The 22,859-nt window shown below is 40.0% G+C and overlaps 1 protein-coding gene across 2 annotated transcripts; it reads right to left on the reverse strand.

Annotated features, from left to right (window-relative positions):
- Positions 1-942: 942 nt before the first annotated feature.
- Positions 943-16,336, reverse strand: LOC124139031 (mucin-5AC-like). Of its 2 annotated transcripts, none has more exons than XM_046506007.2 (7): positions 16,085-16,336; positions 14,607-14,978; positions 13,419-13,778; positions 11,296-11,478; positions 5,895-6,095; positions 4,733-4,841; positions 943-3,497 (listed from the first exon to the last, which is right to left on the reverse strand). In XM_046506007.2, the coding sequence occupies exons 1-7, from the start codon at positions 16,317-16,319 to the stop codon at positions 3,101-3,103; spliced, it is 1,857 nt and encodes a 618-aa protein (XP_046361963.1). In that variant the 5' UTR covers positions 16,320-16,336; the 3' UTR covers positions 943-3,100. The 2 variants fall into 2 exon arrangements, with proteins under 2 accessions (XP_046361963.1, XP_046361962.1); XM_046506006.2 differs by having other exon boundaries at positions 943-3,503; positions 16,085-16,335.
- Positions 16,337-22,859: the final 6,523 nt, after the last annotated feature.

Below are 22,859 nucleotides of genomic sequence, written 5' to 3' on the forward strand. Positions count from 1 at the left end.
TCAAACAGAGTTCATTTAAATGCTGCAAGTCTGTGCTATTTTGTCAGTGAAAGCGACAAAATCATTTCCATGATCATAAGAAATCTCCACAAAAGTCAATTGTACAAATGCGCTTGTAAAATCTCTGTACACAATCTGTTTATTCTTAATTCCCATTACTCAGGAACTGCCGTTTCAAGGACATCGATGTTTAAGTTTAAAGAGGTTCTATCGTTTTGACCCAAATGAACGTATACAAAAACGTCTTCAACGTTCTGTATAACAAACACTGCCTGTCTTGACAAGCACTTGTTGGCAGCACTGTTGGCAGACTAAACAATCTCAGGAGCCATATACCTTTATAATAAACAGTATAAATAGTATCTCTTTGTAGTTGTGACCAGTGTTATTATTTATGGTCCCACGTTACGTGTGTCTGGTTGCGTACAGCATGACGACCTGCACACATAAACATAAAACGTCAACGTCACAGAATGAAACGTCAACGTCAGAGAATTACCGTCTCGATTATCCGCCGAAACAGATTCCATTGGGGGTAAAAGGTAACACAGAGGTGAGAACTATATGAATGGATCACCGAAAATCAGAGATGACACCAGTTGCTCGCGAGAAGGGTAAGCATACACTGCCATCACCGCTCACACAATTTTGTTTCGCTGTGCAGAGTTGCGTCCCTTGGGCACGCCAGAAACCTATGATTGTGGGTTCGAATCCCGGTTCGCCCCGATTATGTTTCTTGGTTTGTCAACACCATACCCGTTTCACCGAAGTGGTAAACGTCTGAGACCTGCATCACTTCGGGCTTTCCTCCCACATTAAGCTGACACGCCGTGATATAACTGGAATACTGTTAAAAGCGGCGTTAAATCCAACTCACTCACTCACTCACACAATTGTCATATGCGTTTGCTGCCTGACGAATGATAAAACGATAGAACAATGTGTATGACACAAATTTATTAACAATTGACTATCTACAAGATAAATGTCTATTTAAAATTTTTTGCATTTCTTTGCATTCATATGTACATGTGTGACATCTCAAAATGCCTTTTTGATGATTGACATGTGACTTGAGTCTATAGGGATTTATTATATACACTGCATCATGTTCAAAGCAATATAATTCACTCGCTAATGGTATTGGATGAAACACATTTTTGCGCTATGTACATTATTATGAGGTATAGCATGTGCATCTTTGTGGCTTTGTCATCGGGATATTAACCACAGCCATCAAACCACCACGATGTCGGTTTTAGCTACATTTCAATCTTTGAGCAACCTCAAATATATCAACATTAAGTTATGCAATTCTTTCAAAATAAACTAAAAAGGTAACTTACGTGAACAAGTAAGATAGTATAATTAAAACATTTAATTCTTTAATCACACCATCATAGATGAATGAGTGAATATTTCAGTAATATCGCGGTACAGTAAACTACGGTTATAACGAACATGCTTATAACGAACTGACGGATATAACGAACTATTTTTTGGGTTCTGTCTATTTGCTATATATATATATTCCGTACATTTGCCTATAACGAACTACGGTTATAACGAATTAAAATTAGTGGTCCCATTCAGTTCGTTATAACCGTAGTTTACTGTCTGTCATTTTACTGTTGGGAGTAAGCACAAATTTTGTATATAGCAAGTAGACTTAGATGACACCAACAAGAACTGATTAAGTGACGACAGGCAAGGACATGAATCGCTTTGAATCTGGAACTGGACTCATTCCTAGTGGATTCTGTCATGGTTTAGAACGCAAAGTCTTACAGTGAAGGGGGGGTCGGGTAGCCTAGTGGTTAAAGCGTTCGCTCGTCACGCCGATGACCCGGGTTCGATTCCCGACATGGGTACAATGTGTGAAGCCCATTGCTGGTGTCCCCCGCCGTGATATTGCTGGAATATTGCTAAAAGCTGCGTAAAACCATACTCACTCACTCACTTACAGTGAAAACGCGATTCCCTTAACCCCCAAGCAATCCGTCCCCCTATCTACGGCACTGAGTTCATGGTTTTGTTACGTGTGAATATTGTTTGACGCCGCAGTCAGCTCTACTCCAGCTGTATCACACGGAGTCTTGTAATACAGACTGGGCTTGCCGAACTAGTGACTGGAATCACAGACAATTATCCAGGGGTTGGTATCACGCAGTCAGCTGACAAACACGCCGACCACCTGATCCCCACTGTAGTAAGTTCTTACGTCTCGCATAGGTGAGTGAGTGAGTATGGTTTTACGCCGCTTTTTGCAATATTCCAGCAATATCACGGCGGGGGACACCAGAAATGAGTTTCACACAAAGTACTCATGTTGGGAATCGAACCCGAGCCTTCAGCGAGACGAGCGAACGACTAAACCACTCGGCTACCGACTCATGAGGTAAAGAGGATATAATCTGAGTACATATGTGAATGCTATTGTTGCATGTTTGCCTCTGCAGGCAGAGGGACTCCAGTTAATAATGCATGTTTTGGACGAGTACGGGTATGATGCAGACAAACCATTAAAAGAAACATAATCAGGGATTCGAACTTAGACATTCAGCAAATTTCACTTTCCACTCTTGCTATTCGCCAACATGAAGAGAGCAGAAATATTTTTCACGCATTGTACCCATGCGGGGAACTGAAACCAGTGCCTTCGGCGTGATGAGAGGTCGCTTTCGTCCCTAGGCTACCCATTAACTCCGAAATACTCTTGAAATACCGCTGGCAATCACACTTGGATACCTTGTTGTGAATGGGGACCTGTGATTTTGTATCGAGGTTAGATATTTTTCAGCTTCAGCTAACAAAAGCAGATATAATTCATATGTAAAACGACGTTTTATTTTAAAAGAAATACACCTTGCAACAATGTAATTTTTTTGTGGCAGGCAATTTCTTTTTTCAGTCTGAATCATAAGTATTTTGTTCACAGAATTTTCTCTGACAATTGTTTTTCTAAAATCACTTGAACTTTTAGTTCATGTATATCCCTATTATACATTAAGTCATTCAAATATTACAAATATTGTAACACAATACAAAAAAAGACAAATCCCTAACGCACACAACCATTTATCACAATTTGTGTTTCCTATCAAAATATTTTTAAGCTTTCAACTGTTGTCTTAAACCCTGGGTTGTCGTAAAAATCTCCCGAAGGATTGTCCGAACTGCTATATGGCTTTCCAGCATTTGTGTACCCGTCTGAGTCTCTCGGTTGGCTTACTCGGGGCGGGGACGTATTAGGACCGCCATCAGAGGACGCAAGCAGTGCCCTTTCCTTTCTCCCCATCTGCCTGCCTCCACTCCGGCTGGTTGGCGTCTTTAGCGGGCTGTTATTGCTGGAGTTGTTTCCCTTGTGACCTTGACCTGGAGATGGTCCTCCTCTGGACGTGTCGTCTCTTTCCCTGTCTCCATCCGTCTTGTCCCACGAACGTTCTTCTCCATCGGGGATGTTGCGTTCTTCCTCAACTTTTCTACTTTGGTAACGCCTGTATCTTGAAGGAAAACATGGTCACAGCTTCAGGTCTGGGAGAGCGTAAAGAGAATATTCAAATCAAATCCCCAATCTGCAATTAGCATAAACCAAGATAGACTACGTTTGCATATGTGTATATTCAGGCAAAACAGGCAAAACAAAAGATTAATAATTACATAACAGCTATAATTGTGTTTCGTACTGACTATCATGTTTGTTTGTATTGTTTAACGCCGCACTCGGAAATCTTCTAACCATATGACCTCAGTCAGTAAATAATCGACATCATTTGTGTCAATCTGCGCAACTGGGATACGATGACATGCATCAACCAAGTCAGCGAGTCTGACCACCCGATCCCGTTAGTCGCCTCTTACAACAAGCATAGTCGTCTTTTACGGCAAGTATGGGTTGCTGAAGACCCATTCTACCCCGGATCTTCATGGGTCTCAGCAATATGTATTGCAGACACATGTGGACATTAAAAGTAATCCAAATAAGTTCAACGCATATATTAACCTGTTATAACACATGACAATTCTTATCTATTTTCCATTCCAGCAATCAAAGGTCATGCCTTTGGTGTCATGAATCGTGACATTTGTGGATGCCCTTACCCTCTGTTAGCAAACCGCGGCTCGCCAAAGTGAATACTCTACATCAAATGACAATAATTGTGCCATCATTTGACCGACTAAATAAGCGTTTCAATTTCCATGGGAAGAATAGACTTCATTTGAAAACGCGACCCATTAAGTAGTTATTTTCCGTTTAGAATAACGAATACTGAGTGAAACATTGAGCTCCTAGTGTCAATGAAGAGACATATTCAAAACATATCAGAAATCATATCACAATTTTTCAATTATCATTATGATAATAACTTGTTAGAAGGAACGATTTCCCGAGTCTTCTGTCCGCCGCAATTTGTTGTCTAGAATTTTGCTTCCCGTTAGCGTGACATAGCTATGATACTGGGTTCGAATCCCGTTCGCCCTGGTTTGTTTCGAGGTGTGTAGGCACCATGCCCGTGCTCTTTGATTTGTCTAAGTGATATACGTCTAAGACCTCACTTCCGGCTTCCCCAAACACCCCCGTGCTATCTTGAAATATTATTGTTCAAAGCGGCGTTAAACCAAACTAACTCACCCAGAGACAACTGGAAAGTATGTATCTTGTAATCTCTAAATGGACTGCAATGCACACTCGGGCATTAAGTAATAATGAGACATGGTTGGTGTATCTGACCTTCTCCTGCGGTAGCACAGGACGGCGACGATGACGATGATGATGAGAATCAACAGCAGGAGGCCGGTGGCAACCCCGCCGTAAGTTGCAGCGGAGTTGGATCCCGAGGCTGGAAGACCAAATATTAAAAGAAAGAAAGAAAAATTATATAAACTGACGGGTAAAAAGAAAGTATACATTGAAAACTTTTTCTGACCAACAATTTACACACGCTATCCAAACGTTAATTGACTGAAAACATTGCAAACATGGCCCGAAACACAACTATAATATCCGTATCAATTACATCACCGTTCTAATAACCATTTCCTCCTTGTTGCATTATTAGCGATCACCAAATATGGGTGGAGACATTTTGCCCGGTAGTTTACGTCTTTTAAACACATCCTCTAACAGGAAGTGATGAAATTTTCGTTACAGTGCCACCATGAGTATGAATACTTTTTACCCGTTCCGACACATTTGTGACGTGGGCAATGGTTGTACAAGACAATGAACGACTTCTCTTTTTCCATATCAAAGGTCATATATGCATCAGTCCAGCAGGTTCGTTGTGGTTAAAAGTGGAAAAATGTACGAAGAAATCTCTGCTGTATTGAAATTGTTTTTGCCTCGGCCGGTTTATGAAATATCAAGTAGCATCACACGATAAAAACTGGGTATCTTGGTGTATCTTGAAAGAGACAGCGGAAGGACACAATATGAACCTGCATTTGAGTATGATTTTGATGGCATTCTCTATAGACATGAACACTAAGTACAGAATAACTTTCTTGTATTTATTTTGTTTTTTGTTCGTTCTGTAACTGAGAGTGAATCGGATTCAAACACTTGAATTATGACTCTTGCTATTAATGTGTTTGATTACTCAAGGCTTTGGTAAAGCCTTTTAAAAGGTTCAACAGTGTAGACACGTTAAGACCATTTCCAAATCTGAATTTAGTGAAAGCGAGAGAATAGGGTCAGACAAGGGTCAGACAGGGGTCAGACAATGGTTTTATTGTATCATCAATCTTCTTTGGCATCACACATAATAGTTGATGTCCTGACGCATTAAGTAAAATAATGAAGTGATTTGCATGTTTTTAAAGACAACAAGCAACAAGTAAGATTTTACGCACTCAATCGGGACACAAAATGTCTTATGAGGTGTTTTACATACATTTTACGACTGTGGCACCTTCTTCTGTTTCCGGCACTGAGTTTGATACAGCTGCTGAAGTCACGGCTTGGGAGCTGGGTGACGTGTCGCTGTTCGTTCTACTCGGCTCGGGAGTTGAATCCGGTTCTGGTTTCGTCTCTGGCAACGGCTCTGATGTTTGTGACGTTGACGGAGAAGGTGTGCTTGACGGTATGCTTGCCACTGGTGAAAGCATTTGAATATTTGTCATGATCACAAGCCTCAAAAGGGGTCAACATGGCATATTGCCATCGTGATTTTTTAGAGTTATATACTTCAAAAGTGAGGCTCTGCCGATATTAAGTCTGTCAATTCTATGTTTAAAAAAATGAATCACGAAGCCTTGTCAGAGCATTATAAAAAAAATTGATATTCCTAAGTGTAATATTTACGAGACGTAAATACAGGAGGTAAATAATCGTTTCATTATAATGTCATTCTTGGAGGAATTATATCTAAGCGTGAGAAATGGAAGTATGATGGACAACCGCTTGTGTGTGTACCTTTATAGAAATGCTTAGGATTAACGTTTAGGGGCTGTCGGGTAGCCTAGTGGTTAAAGCGTTAGCTCGTCACGCCGAAGACCCGGGTTCGATTCCCGACATGGGTACAATGTGTGAAGCCCATTTCTGGTGTCCCCCGCCGTGATATTGATGGAATATTGCTAAAAGCGGCGTAAAACCATATTCACTCACAAGGATTAACGTTTACTAAATCTCTATCATGGCCAAAACACGTAAAACACACTTCCTTGCAAGCTAAGAAGATTCTTCATGGTGTGTTAAAAGTTTATCAATACTTAAACCATTACCATTTCATTTATTTTGCAAAATATTTGACACCAATATGAGCCCAATTTTACGTTTTGGTACACATATGCAAACGTAGTCTATCTTGGTTTATGCTAATTGCAGATTGGGGATTTGATTTGAATATTCTGTACATATGTTGGCCTGTATCCGCTTCCTGACTGTACAATCTACAACTTCAAATCATGTTGCTAGTGGTGAATGTGAAAGATACCCACTATATATTTATGCCTGTAAACGCGTTGTAAAATATTGGTGTAAAATTTTATATATGCCTGTCTCAAGGTTTTTGAGAAAATCCATACAAAATGCTGTTCACAATGGTTAAACAATCTGGGTTGGTTGGTTGTTTTACACCGCACTCAGCAATATTCCAGCTGTTTGACGGCATTAATGTATTAATGTCGTCCACTGACGAATACCCGATCAAAGACCTATCAATGTACATCTGTAAAGAAATGAGTCCCCGACTACCTGTATTACCTTTGTATCATGGGCCTATGGCATTCAATATTGAATGTACCAAGTTGTTTGATTGATATCTTTCTTAAAATATTCGTTCTTCAAGGTGTAACTTCAATCAATTGGGTAACTTTAGAAAGCACATATGAATAGAATCTTTGAGTGACCCTCCCCATTTATCATATAGTGCCAGAATGTAAACCCCAGTTTACACCTAAGGAGAAAATAATGGTCAATACTTTAGTGAGCAAGAATGCACTGTATCCATGTATAGAACATGAAAGTAGTTCCTCCTTGATTGGTTGGTTGGTTTGTTGTTTGACGCCGCACTCAGCAATATTCCAGCTATATGACGGCGGTCTGTAAATAATCGAGTCTGGACCAGACAATCCAGTGATTGACATCATGAACATTGATCTACGCAGTTGGGATCGATGACATGCATCAACCAAGTCATCGAGTCTGACCACCTGATCCCGTTAGTCGCCTTTTACGACACAGCGAAGTCGCCTTTTACGGCAAGCATGGGTTGCTGAAGACCTATTCTACCCTGGATCTTCGTGGGTCAAATCAAACTGGGCCTCTAAAGATTGAAACTATCATACAATCAGGATTGGCATGGGGCGTTAACTGATAGCAGAAGTCATATAAATTTAACTTCAATACCAAATACTTTATCTCAGCCCTTACATGTCATAAATTTAGAAACGCGATGGCACACGTTAGTTGCAGTTTCCATCACCTAAGAATTGAATCAGGAAAATGTTCCAAAGAAAAGAGAGAAGATAGAATTTGTGTTATTTGTAAACCGAACTATATAGAAGGCGAATATCATTTTATTTTGATGTGTTAAACATATGATGATCTTAGAGCAAACCTAATAGCACAACATATTATACCTATGCTACTAGACACACGTTTAATGTATTAATGTCGTCCACTGACGAATACCCCATCAAAGACCTATCAATGTACATCTGTAAAGAATATCATTTTATTTTGATGTGTTAAACATAATTATGATGATCTTAGAGCAAAACTAATAGCACAACATATTATACCTATGCTATTAGACACACGTTTAAAGTATTAATGTCGTCCACTGACGAATATACCATCAAAGACCTATCAATGTACACCTGTAAAGAATATCATTTTATTTTGATGTGTTAAACATAATTATGATGATCTTAGAGCAAGACTCATAGCACAACATATTATACCTATGCTACTAGACACACGTTTAATGTATTAATGTCGTCCACTGACGAATACCCCATCAAAGACCTATCAATGTACACCTGTAAAGAATATCATTTTATTTTGATGTGTTAAACATAATTATGATGATCTTAGAGCAAAACTAATAGCACAACATATTATACCTATGCTACTAGACACACGTTTAATGTATTAATGTCGTCCACTGACGAATACCCCATCAAAGACCTATCAATGTACATCTGTAAAGAATATCATTTTATTTTGATGTGTTAAACATAATTATGATGATCTTAGAGCAAAACTAATAGCACAACATATTATACCTATGCTATTAGACACACGTTTAAAGTATTAATGTCGTCCACTGACGAATATACCATCAAAGACCTATCAATGTACACCTGTAAAGAATATCATTTTATTTTGATGTGTTAAACATAATTATGATGATCTTAGAGCAAGACTCATAGCACAACATATTATACCTATGCTACTAGACACACGTTTAATGTATTAATGTCGTCCACTGACGAATACCCAATCAAAGACCTATCAATGTACATCTGTAAAGAATATCATTTTATTTTGATGTGTTAAACATAATTATGATGATCTTAGAGCAAAACTAATAGCACAACATATTATACCTATGCTACTAGACACACGTTTAATGTATTAATGTCGTCCACTGACGAATACCCCATCAAAGACCTATCAATGTACATCTGTACAGAATATCATTTTATTTTGTTTTGTTAAACATAATTATGATGATCTAAGAGCAAAACTAATAGCGCAACATATTATACCTATGCTACTAGACACACGTTTAATGTATTAATGTCGTCCACTGACGAATACCCGATCAAAGACCTATCAATGTACATCTGTACAGAATATCATTTTGTTTGATGTGTTAAACAGAATTATGATGATCTTAGAGCAGAACTAATAGCACAACATATTATACCTATGCTATTAGACACACGTTTAAAGTATTAATGTCGTCCACTGACGAATACCCCATCAAAGACCTATCAATGTACATCTGTACAGAATATCATTTTGTTTGATGTGTTAAACAGAATTATGATGATCTTAGAGCAGAACTAATAGCACAACATATTATACCTATGCTATTAGACACACGTTTAAAGTATTAATGTCGTCCACTGACGAATACCCCATCAAAGACCTATCAATGTACATCTGTACAGAATATCATTTTGTTTGATGTGTTAAATAGAATTATGATGATCTTAGAGCAGAACTAATAGCACAACATATTATACCTATGCTATTAGACACACGTTTAAAGTATTAATGTCGTCCACTGACGAATACCCCATCAAAGACCTATCAATGTACATCTGTACAGAATATCATTTTGTTTGATGTGTTAAACATAATTATGATGATCTTAGAGCAAAACTAATAGCAGATCATATAATACCTATGCTACTAGACACACGTTTAATGTATTAATGTCGTCCACTGACGAATACCCCATCAAATACCTATCAATGTACATTTATAAAGAATATCATTTTATTTTGATGTGTTAAACATAATTATGATGATCTTAGAGTAAAACTAATAGCGCAACATATTATACCTATGCTACTAGACACACGTTTAATGTATTAATGTCGTCCACTGACGAATACCCCATCAAAGACCTATCAATGTACATCTGTACAGAATATCATTTTGTTTGATGTGTTAAACATAATTATGATGATCTTAGAGCAGAACTAATAGCAGATCATATTATACCTATGCTACTAGGCACACGTTTAATGTATTAATGTCGTCCACTGACGAATACCCGATCAAAGACCTATCAATGTACATCTGTAAAGAAATGAGTCCCCGACTACCTGTATTACCTTTGTATCATGGGCCTATGGCATTCAATATTGAATGTACCAAGTTGTTTGATTGATATCTTTCTTAAAATATTCGTTCTTCAAGGTGTAACTTCAATCAATTGGGTAACTTTAGAAAGCACATATGAATAGAATCTTTGAGTGACCCTCCCCATTTATCATATAGTGCCAGAATGTAAACCCCAGTTTACACCTAAGGAGAAAATAATGGTCAATACTTTAGTGAGCAAGAATGCACTGTATCCATGTATAGAACATGAAAGTAGTTCCTCCTTGATTGGTTGGTTGGTTTGTTGTTTGACGCCGCACTCAGCAATATTCCAGCTATATGACGGCGGTCTGTAAATAATCGAGTCTGGACCAGACAATCCAGTGATTGATATCATGAGCATCGATCCACGCAATTGGGATCAATGACATGCATCAACCAAGTCATCGAGCCTGACCACCCGATCCCGTTAGTCGCCTTTTACGACAAGCATAGTCGCCTTTTACGGCAAGCATGGGTTGCTGTTCAAAGACCTATTCTACCCCGGAATCTTCACGGGTCTCCTCCTTGATCACTTCGTTTTCACATGTGTTAATCGCATCGATAACACTGTCCATTGTTTGATGAAAGTGAATATCATTGTTCTTTATTCTACACAATATCAATGGAGACAATGCACCTTTACTTCCTATTCTGCCTTGTGCCACTGTATTCGGGGGTCGTGTTCTCTGAGTGAGTGAGTGAGTGAGTGGCCGCTGTATTCGGGGGTCTGAGTGAGTGAGTGAGTGAGTGACTATGGTTTTACGCCGCTTTTAGCAATATTCCAGCAATATCAAGGCGGGGGACACCACAAATGGGCTTCACAGATTGTACCCATGTCGGGAATCGAACCCGGGTCTTCGGCGTGACGAGCTAACGCTTTAACCTCTAAGCTACCTGACCGCCCCTGTGTTCTCTGAAGGTGTCATGTCCTAAAACGGAAATATTCACTGTAATCAGTTCTACCTTACCTGTTGTTGACGTGGCGCTCGACCCCGAGGTTGGTGTTGTTGATTGGGTAGACTGAGTTGTAGAGGATGCTGATGTTGTTTGTGTCGACGTCAAGGTAGACGATCCAGTTGTCGTAGACGTAGAAAGTGGTACTTTGCGGGTCTCACGTATTTTACCGCAATCAACGGTAATATTCCCTCTACCTAAAAACCATTAAAATGTTTAATACGATTGTGTTGCTTAGGAGATGCATACACTTTGCTTTCCATAGAGTTAGAGCTAACTTATATTGACAAACGAACGCGCAGCGAACTCTTTGGTGTCACCTAAGGTATAGAGTGATTTTGTTTGTTTGTTTGTTTGTTGTTTGACGCCGCACTCAGTAAAATTCCAGCTAAATGACGGCGGTCCGTAAATAATAGATTCTGGACCACAAAATCCAGTGTTTGACATCACGAGCATCGATCAACGCAATTGGGATACGATGACATGCATCAACCAAGTCAGTGAACCTGACCACCCGGTCCTGTTAGTCGCCTCTTACAACAAGCATAGTCGCCTTTTACGGCAATCATGGGTTGCTGAAGACCTATTCTACCCCAAATCCAGTATGTGTATCTCTACCCGGATCGGTCTGGGACGTATTGAGTGAAGAGGTGTGGGTTGATGTCAGTGTTTTTGTTGTATATCCGAATTAATTAAACACCGAGAACAGCCTTTAAACAAAGCATGCCGCTGTATATGCTCAAACATTATTTTCTTTCCACAATTATACTTTACTTGCATATAATACGGGCATTGAATTTGTGGAGCACAGCTACATGTACTTCGAAAGAACACATGAAGTTGGCACCCTATACAAAAGAAACATTAGCAAATCGTGTTAGGTTCTACACCCCACGTCACTATTATGACGTCACATCGAAGATTGTTGTGACGCAAAATATATGAGTCACAGTGGTCTGTAGAAAAGAACAAAATTTCAGGCTCCATCATAATACAGATGGTGTTCACATGGTCAAAAAATATATAAGGTATTAAATTAGCTGAATTAGGTAATTGCGCAAAACCTTAAAAACACCAACATGAAATCTTTCGAGGACGCGCTTATTAAGGATGTCTGCATCGAAATCAATTAATTTTGAAGGATAAGTATTTTCCTTTCAAAATAATAAACTCTAACTGCCCAAAATGAAATGCAGAAGAGTTCCTGTACATTTTACCGCTTTAGGTGCACTTCAACCAAGTCAGCGAGCCTGACCACCCGATCCCGTTAGTTGCCTCTTACGACAAGCATAGTCGCCTTTTACGGCAAGCAAGAAGACCTATTCTACCCCAAATCCAGTATGTGTAATAAATATTCGGGACATTAAGTAATGCACATTAAAAGTAAGTGACCCTGTATATAAAATTTTATACATTTTGTACACAATAATAGAATAGGTCATACCAAAGGATGTGCCGGATTCTACTTGAGTGTTTTCCCCAAGAAGAACAGTGTTTGTTGTGATTAATGACATTCCTTATGCCAGTAAATGCACGACAATATTCATGAAAGTTTCAACTTGTCTCAAAAAAAGTCGATAATACCCATAACGAATAGCAAGAGACAAACCACCTGAGAACATATATGGTAGTACAAATAGTTAGACATTTGGTAACACAATATGGACATGGATTCGGATATTGTGTTGGAGCAAATAAAATCGAAGCTCTATATGCATAATCGAAATATATCACTATCAAATAGTGATGATCCCAGGTGTTCGCGAAATGGTTCACTCATCCTGCCCCATGAGCCACAGCCGTCATAAAGCTTGAATATTGCTGAGTTCGGCGTTAAACAACAAACAAACCCATGAGCCACACCCGTCACAAACACATGCAAAGGCATGTCAAGCGGTCACCGAAAAATATGGTACAAGTCAAAATTGAGAATTTGCATCAAATTTGGAACATTTCTGCCATAACGCTTATGTCATCTCTTACGACCAGCATAATTATATGTCCAGGACGTATTCAAATCCGAAAAACCAATTGGGCGTGTGGTCGGGCTCTTAATTACATTAAGCTCCACTGGTTATATTTCAAAGCAAACATACCGTCGGTAACTCACGACACAACGCAGACTCACGGTGCCTACCTTCCAAAAGGACCCAAGCAGCCTGAGGCGGAGTCCCTCCTACGTCAACTATATTAACAGCAATAGGAACAGCACCATCATACAGCGTTGCTAAGAATCTCAGGTCTGTCCTCTCGCAGGAAAATATAGTCACATCTCCCTCTTTGTCTATTTCCAATCCTGAACAAGGTCCTCCATTCACGGACACCATTGACACGTCCAGCGCCCTGACCTTGACATTTGCGCCTTCCGGTCCAGTGACGTCACATCCGTATACATTTGCTGTTCCTTGTTTCGTCTTGGTGATGGGAATCCGATAGAGTAGATACACTAAGTTGTTGGTGATCTGTGTCTCGACATCATAACCGATGATGAGAGTATCTGGATAAATAGACAAAATATGTTGTGCTGAGATTCGGTCTTCAGAGAATTGCCTCGGGGAATACACGTTCAAATATTAATGGTGTTTATACATTAACAGTAGTTCGAACATTTTGTGGAAATGTATCTTAATACATCTCTGTACGACGAAGCATACAGACGTTGAACAGGTTCATTTGGATGCAGGGAAATGATATCTTGTTTCAGATACTCGATCCACAAAACGACAAGAATTAAAATAGTATTGATTTTAAGGCGATCTAAAGTAAACGGTGTCGATCATTTAATATTCTGTTGGGATAATGGGGCCTGGGTCATTGTTTGTGGAGACAATGTTTCTTGGTACATGTAATTGTTTCCAGGCATACAAAACGTTTTCTCCTAATGTATGGTCGAACAATTACATGTTTTTTGTTTGTTTTTTTCCAGGACATCAAACATGGCCAGAGAACAATTATTCAGAAACTGTGACAAAGTAATTATGCCATTATGAATACATTTTGTGCTCAATAATAGTCGAAGTCACACAGAAGGATATTCTGGATTCTGCAACAATTAGTTCAGGAAGTGCAGTGTTTGTTATCGTTGTTGACGCTTGCCGTTTAAATATCGAATGATGGTCGATGCCAAAACCAATAATAATTATTTTGTATCAGAATTAGTCTTCAGCAACCCATGTTTGTCGTAAGAGGCGACTAACGGGATCGATGGTCAGGCTCGCTGACTTGGTTGTGTCATGTCATCAAAATGCTTTTGATCTTACCTAAAAACCTTAACTAAAAATCTTAACTAAAAATCTTAACTAAAAATCTTAACTAAAAATCTTACCTAACACACAACGATGAGACACCACAGAGAATGTTGACACAGGAAGTTTCAGTTGACCACAGTTCTGGTTCTTTTGTGGCGTCATATGGTCACAGGAGCGAGACCCTAAACACGAACGAAGAAGCCTGTCTGCATCAACCCCGGTGTAAGGCTTGTAACACTGGCGTCCAGTGCGCTTGCAGCAGGCATTGATGTAGCGGTCACTACAAGAGGACAGCTTGCCTCTGGTGCAGGTCGTGGTTCTGGACTGATGAGCGTAGAGGGCATCGGTCACTACCACAGTGTGACCTACTGGACAGGACATAGTGTGTTGACCACATCTATTGACATTGCTGTAACACGCGCTTGTTTCTGTGTCCTTGCCGTGGGATACTGCAACACAAACTTAACATGCTTCAAAAGGCAAACATATTTCTAAAGGGTGTTATATATGTGTGGTTGAAAAAGCGTTCAAGCAGACATTTTTTTATATAGTGTATTATATATCACATCATAATATCATAATGAAATGTGGATCACGATCGCCGTTTGGCTGTGACAGAGTGAGTTTGGTTAAACACCTCTTTGAAAAGCATTTCAGTTAGACCTGCATCACTTCGGGCTTTCCTCCCACATTAAGCTGACACGCCCTGATATAACACTCACACTCATCACGGCGTGTTAGCGTGCTGTCGGGGGTAAGAACAAAGGTTTGCAGATTGCGAGTAGACGACGTGGAAACCAACAAGAACATGATGACTGACCAAATAGAGGAATCGATGTGAATCTGGATTTCGAACTCATGACTCGTTCCCCTCTGACGGCGTTGGAGTTGTAGGTCTATGCACCTTGTAGAACTCATGCCCAGTAGATTCTGTCATGGTTTAAGAAATAACTCCACACAGCGAATAGCCATTCCATTGACCAGTAGGCCGCCTGTTCCCCCATGGGGCATTGTGTAAGAATTGCCGTTTTTATGTCGTTATAATCAGTAACATTATATTATACCATATAAAGGTGGGGACCTACACTGATCCATCTGGGACAAGTCAAAAGCACCAAAGGCTCTCAACCTGAAGGTTCAGAACGTCAAGACCTGAGAATAATCAGTCTCGATTATCAAATTTCACTGGGCCTAAAAGGCAAAATAACGATTAAAATCATACGGATGGATCACTGAAAATCAGTGATGACACCAGGTGTTCGCGAAAAGGGTCCTGCTCGAGCTCTATCGGTGGAACCCGTCACTCGCACAATTTTCATAAAATAACTGTTTGTTTGTTGCCTAACTAATCACATCACAGATGTTATAGTTCTCAGGAACTTGTTTGAAAAGATATAGTTTCATATTTCTGAAACGAAACTTGAATATGGTGAACGAAAGACATTGGCTAAAGTAACATCTCATTGTGCGACCTAGATGCTTAAATGAACTTGAATATTGACGGCAAACATAGAGCGATTCTTTATCGCAGCTGCCTATCTGAGCATATACTCACTCTGGAAAAGAACTGCGAAGCTCAAACACAGGTATCCACACCAAAGCACATCTTTCAAGGTATTACATTCCATTTTTCTGAACAAGAAACACTTGTAAATAATCCGAGATTCTATTTCCAGGTCACAAGCACCCCAGTGAAGTATATCAGGGCGTGTTAAAGTGACTGCAGCATATATATCCTCGCACCCAGCTGATGACCTGGATAGTGACAGTGTTAGTACCTCGGAAGGCATTGCGCGACGGTACAACCATCACTCCGATCCCGTCAACTTTTGACCTATAACTTACAGATTACGAAGGGGAAGCTCAGCCTAAATAGACTTAAATTGTCTGAAATGTATCTGTTCCGTATGTGAACACCCAATGCACCGTCTAATTTAGAACGATTGAGCGGATGCCATCATTCCAATTACAGCTTTTGGTGTTTGACTCTACACTCTACATTTGTATGAACGTCAACTATCCGAAAACGCTTTTCGTGTCGAGACGAGCAGAGTGTCAAATATATTGACCACTGACAAAAGATTTATGTGTGTAAAAGCAAATAAATACAAGAATCAATTGAAAACGGTTGGTTTTACAACAAACATGATTTAAGAACATGAATATCAAACTCGCTGCCAAAAGAAATTTTACAAATTTAAAATGAAATTGCAAAAACTTAAAAACATAAATTCAAACTAAATCAATGCAAAACACATCATCCAAACACAATAATGCTCTATGCAGAAAGTGATATACATCCACGGCACGTTTTTTTCGTGTGTAGAAAATGCGAAATTGTGAACAACACGTGTCGCTTGGTCAGTAGAAACTACACGTGCAATATGGGTATATAAAGGAACGGCATGTCAGAGACTCACTGATGAAAAACTCACCACAGAATTGGCACAACTGATGCCCGAACAACGCGAGCGGGCCCTGGGAATGATACAGATTGGAGCTTGCAATGCCCACATACACACCCAGGGTAACTACGCCCAATGAAGACCCGTACTTAAGTACTTTGCATGTCTGGAATCGATTCCTGACATCAACGTCATCAGCAACGAATGCCTTCGATTCAGGGCTCAAGGAATTGTGGCTCACATACCTTACATATGACGGTTATTGACACGGGAACATCGTCGTCAGAGATTGAGATGGGCCTGGAGAGATGACTGACTGATGAAAGCCGGTTTCTGTCTGCTCAGAGCGTGTTTACCGCCGAAAGGGAGAACGAAAGGCGGTGTGTTGCGTTCAGGAGGTCGTGTCGTATGGTGGAGGGGGTGTTATGGTGTGGGAAAGAATTTGTGGGCAGGAGAGAACACCACTGGTCATCGTTACTGAGAATTTGACAGCTCCGAATTACATGGATGACATTCTTCGTCCGATTGTCCTGCCATTTCTACAACGGCTTCCACGTGGTATCTTTTATCAGCATGACAAGCCAGACCTCGAATCGTACAGAACGTCAACGTGTTGCCGTGGCCTGTTACCCCCCCCCCCCCCCCCCCCCCCCCCCGACATATCCCCCCATAGAACAGAACAGCTCTAGGATGTCATGGATCGTCGTGTCCATTACGTTGAAAGATTGTTTGTGATACCCCACCTCAATTCGGGCAACTGTCATGCCAATATCGGATGCTGTATGACTGTCATTTTAAATGTTGATTTCGTTGAGATTTTCATTACATTTTACTTCATCTGTCTGTCTGTCTGTCTACTGTGGTTTTTAAACTAGTGTGTTTAATAACTATATGGTATAAGTTTGGCCCTCAGTTTATGTATTGTAAGCAGCGCTTACACATATCAAACCAGCGAACAGTGACGGTATCTGAAAAGATAAAAAGTGTATAGAAAAGAGTTTAACAGTTTTTTTTATTTATTTGTTGAGTAATTGCGTTGTGGGAAATTCTATGATACTGAGTTTGCACTTCAAATTTTAGGTAGCATTGTAATCAAAATTCCAAGAGTGATTATGTTGAATTATTGGATCGTGAATTAATTAAGTTACAATCCAACCCTCCTGGTTCCCAAATTAAAACATGCAAATATGATTGGATATACTGCTCTATTGTAAACAATGGTCGGACAGCCAAGGGGTAATAACATTCTCCTGCCACACTGAAGACTCAGGTTCGAATCCCCAAATGACACACTGTGTGAAGCCATTCCTTGTGTTCCATTCACTCAAATTCCAGTAGCTGACAGTCAAGTCTCGTTACTCCGACACTCGTTAATCCGACAATCGGCTTTATCCGACACTAAGGATGGGAACCGATTAAATCCGTGCTATTTAGACCCGTTAATCCGACAGTCTCGCACTCCGACTCCGACACACCTAATTTGCAACGAATTATCGAAATCACTCATTAATCAGTCTCGTTAATCCGACACAGTGATCAGCGTACTCCGTGGTCATCTGCCCGCGAGTACACAGCCAGTGTTTTGATGCAAGACGAGTCGGCTGGTAGCTGCATATTACAACGGCTGCAGAGATAAACTTGCTTAGCAATAAACAATTAATGCTTTAAATAAAGAACTACACAAGGTAGACAATCTGTGGTATCGATACACGTAATTCATGAAAATAAAATCTGACAAATGTGATTGACATTACGTGCTTGTAATATCAAAACGCTATACGTTACAGGAATAAAAACAACACAAACATGAACATGATTTATTCAGGTGCATGATGTTTGTTTATTTATTGGTTTAACGCCGCACTTAACACGGCAATATTTCATCTATATGACGGCGGTCTGTAAATAATAGAGTCTGGACCAGATAATCCAGTGATGTACATCATGAGCATCGATCCACGCAATTGGGATACGGTGACATGCACCAACCAAGTCATCGAGCCCGACCACCCCATGCCGTTAGTCGCCTCTTACGACAAGCATAGTCGCCTTTTACGGCAAGTAAGGGTTGCCGAAGTCCTATTCTACCGGGAATAGTGACATAAAATGACAACTATTGGTATACATCCTACATCCTACATCCTACATCCTACATCTCCGTGGGGTGTTATACCCCGGATCTTCACGGGTCTCAGGAGAAGACCTATTCTACCGGGAATAATGACATAAAATGACTACTATTGGTATACATCCTACATCCTACATCCTACTTCCTACATCCTTCATCCTACATCCTACATCTCCGTGGGGTGTTATACCCCGGATCTTCACGGGACCTATTCTACCGGGAATAATGACATAAAATGACTACTATTGGTATACATCCTACATCCTACATCCTACATCTCCGTGGGGTGTTATACCCCGGATCTTCACGGGTCTCAGGAGAATGAAACGTCCAGCTTGTACTTTTACATTCATGAGCGGTCTGCGGTCTGTCAAACCATGTAATTGCATGTTTCGGAGCAGTCACTTAAGGTCATAGAGACATCTGTGAAAAGAAAAATCATACGTTCATAAAGTGGTAGATGACAATTACGAAATATGTATCTGGATAATTGGAGTTTAATTGAATTTTTGGTTTTTCAAAAGTGATTTTGAAGTAGAAGTGTGTTTAATGCCGTCACTGCTCCTAGTATTAGACCGTTTCCGTGGTCAAGTGGTAGAGCGTCCACCCGGAGAGCGGAAGGTCCGGGGTTCGCTCCCCGACCGCGTCAAACCAAAAGATGGTACTTGTTATTACCCTGTCAGGCGCTCGGCATTAAGGGGAAAAAACAAGGACAGGTCGGCTTTGAGTCAGTATACTGTGTCTGAGTGGGGTATTCATGTTAAACTGCGGCCTGGTATCTCAGTGGACAAGCACTATAAATCGGCATCAGTCCAGACCAGTACATGCAGTCACACGCACGCACGCACGCACACGCACGCATGCACACACACACGCACACGCACGCACACATACACACACACACATGCAGGTCGCATCACAGTGTCAGCACAAAAAAGCGAGGAAGCTCGTCATTCTTGTTTGTTTTATGTGACCTATATACGAAACACGCTGCCACGTATCCTTGATTTATTTTGTTTTTCTACCTTCGCTGAATAAGCGGAATAAAAGATACAGAGTGACGTGCCCTTTATCCACATGGACGTGAGTTTGCGAACAGCTCAATAATACTTCGTATTTGTGTAATTTATATGCGAATTTGAGACTGAAACCTACTCATTTTGAAACCTGGTGACGTAGTCATTGTGAAGTAACGAAGCATGGTATCAATCGAGGTGTACAGGGCCAGGATCGGGTCGTCCTCCCACCCGAGGGCACCCGCCAAATCAAGCTCAACAATGCCACTTACTCACCGTACACATCAGGATCGGATATACCACTCAGATGCTTGTTGTGCTCTTTTCTTCTGACGATCCAGGTGCTGTGCTCATTTGGCATTATCAGTATTCTAGAAAATTAACTAGATTTCACTAATTTAATACCGGCAGAAAAATAATTCAGTAGCGTATGTTCCATTGTCTCGGAATCTTCCAAACACAGACATCCTGTGTTCCTGTCCGGTGGTAAATATGTTTGCCACAAAGATCAAGTTCAACCTGTCTGTTTGGTCTCGGTAGAAGTGCAGTGCCATCGAATTGTTCAGGCGGCGTTGACCCATTGTTGATCTCAGGTAGTTTTTCACCCTCCTCACACTGCTGAATAGCCTTCCATTAAATTTGATTACCACCACTTCGTCCCTGAACAGCGGGGATCCAGTGTAAGAGACGAGTGTCATGATGGTTTCTTGTTTTTGTGTTGGAAATGCTCACCCTCAGAGTTTTCCCGAGGCAAGTGAGTTAACTGACTATAAAAGTCCAGTTTCCACCCTTGCCGAACTAGGCTGGTATTATGGAGTTATATTTTGGCTGGACTAACGAGTCTATGCATAGTCCAATCAAAATCGCGCACCGAAATCGAAATCCGGTTCGTAGAGTGTCATGCAGATTTCGGTCGACTGCAGGATTTGCAAAGCATGTGCACCGCTAACTCGTTGTCAACAGATATTTTCTAAATCTTTTCATGTTTTTAATCAAGGTGCTCACGTGATTTGATGCACTTCGCGATGTAAGACTCGTTTAACACAAAATAGATCTTGATTATCGATCAGATCGTCTTGACTGGGCGCCACCGTTTTGTTTGAAACAAATGCAAGTGATACGAGAGGTTGAATCTGATTGGTCAATAGGAGAGGCATAGAAAGGACATAACTCGTTATAGCCACTGGTGGCGCTACGATCGAGCCCAGGAATTCCAGCCTAGTTCGGCAAGGGTGGAAACTGGACTTTCAAAGTCAGTTAACTCTCTTGCCTCGGGAAGATGAAAGAAGACTGAATCACCTTTCAAGTAATTTAATCATATTAAAATTGTTCAAATAATTCCAAATACAGTAATTTGTGTTGTCGGGGGACTGTGGCATCACTTTGATGTGGCATTTCATTCTGATAAATGTAATGTTTCGAACAATTTAATAATTATATAATTCATTTGGCTCATTAATGATGTTTTCATTGTACCTCGCGAATCACCTTGTGTTAAAGTCTATTTAAGGCATGCATTTTCAAATTATATGCATGTCCAAGCACAGATCAGTTGAAAGGAATTTGTAAACTTGACTTGCATCACATTTGTTTTTGTTGTCATTAGTGTAACATTGTTGTCTATCACATGTGCACCGATTCAACAGATTTTGTTTGTTAGATGCATAAAGATTGTTAATTTGTTTTCTTGGGCACGTGTAGACTAACATTTAGTCTCTGAAATCTTATATTACACAATATCCTTCTTGACTCTACAAATAAAAAAAATTCCCTATGCTGTGGAATAGAGCTAGCTTGAGATGGCTAGACTTGCTTTTTGCTTTTTCTAGATTATTATTTTTTCATAAAATAAATATATTCCACGGTCATGGTGCAGGACTAGCTTCTCTGCAGAGGGAGCTGTTACCATATTAATCCATCAATATTCAAAATATGTCAATGGTTTATCGGTTAGTGGTGTAATGTTACACTTATGACAAATGTTCTAACACCATTCCCCATAACATGATGAATACCATGCAAACATGGTCATTGGACGAAACAATGACTCTTTTGTACGCTTTCTAACGTCGTTATTTGACATCAGAATGTACGGCGAGAGAACGATGCGATCAATCTCCTCCCTTTTCTTGATTGACATTGTCAATCAAGCAATAGTGTCTACCGGCTGCTCTATTTCTCAGATATGATTGGTCAGCTTTCGCGTATTTGGTTACAGACCTGAGTTTGACTGAAGTGCTGAATTCAACCGTTCTTTGCATGCGGATTGTTTAAATGCCTTGTCCATTTTTTTTCGTTCTATGCATGCGCGATTTCGCGGATCGTTTACTAGATTTATTAGCGTCACTATTTGATAGTAATTTATAAGCACATGCTCTTGATGTGGTCGGAATCGTACGGTCGACTAAGCTTTTGGAAAGGGTTTTGTCGCTTTTGTTTACAGCACGTACATGATCGGACGCTGCTGTAACCTTTCAAGCGCATTTTCAACTAACTCACACAATGATAACGGTGGGAATTTGAGTCAAAATAATAAGAAAAGTGCACCGCTGAGGTACTGCTAAAGTATATAAATGGATTATTACTTTTGCAGTCACACAATAAAAAAATTAGGAAACTTATATCAAACTGAAACTGAATAATTTGCTGGCTTTCACAACTCATCTTTTTAGAAGGTTGCCTTGGTATACATTTCCAGAGAATATATATATATATATATATATATATATATATATATATATATATATATATATATATATATATATATATATATATATATAT

This window comes from Haliotis rufescens, unplaced genomic scaffold (genome assembly GCF_023055435.1).
Source record: "Haliotis rufescens isolate VD_foot unplaced genomic scaffold, xgHalRufe1.0.p SCAF_49, whole genome shotgun sequence".
Lineage (NCBI taxonomy): Eukaryota > Metazoa > Mollusca > Gastropoda > Lepetellida > Haliotidae > Haliotis > Haliotis rufescens.

Bases quoted from the DNA above. Each gene is read 5' to 3' on its own strand.
- LOC124139031 (XM_046506006.2), bottom strand. From the start codon at position 16,319: ATGCCTTCCGAGGTACTAACACTGTCACTATCCAGGTCATCAGCTGGG. The intron at 14,979-16,084 runs GTGAGTATATGC...TTTGTGTTGCAG, and splicing joins CTTCGCAGTTCTTTTCCAGA to TATCCCACGGCAAGGACACA. The intron at 13,779-14,606 runs GTAAGATTTTTA...CTATTTATCCAG, and splicing joins GTCTCATCGTTGTGTGTTAG to ATACTCTCATCATCGGTTAT.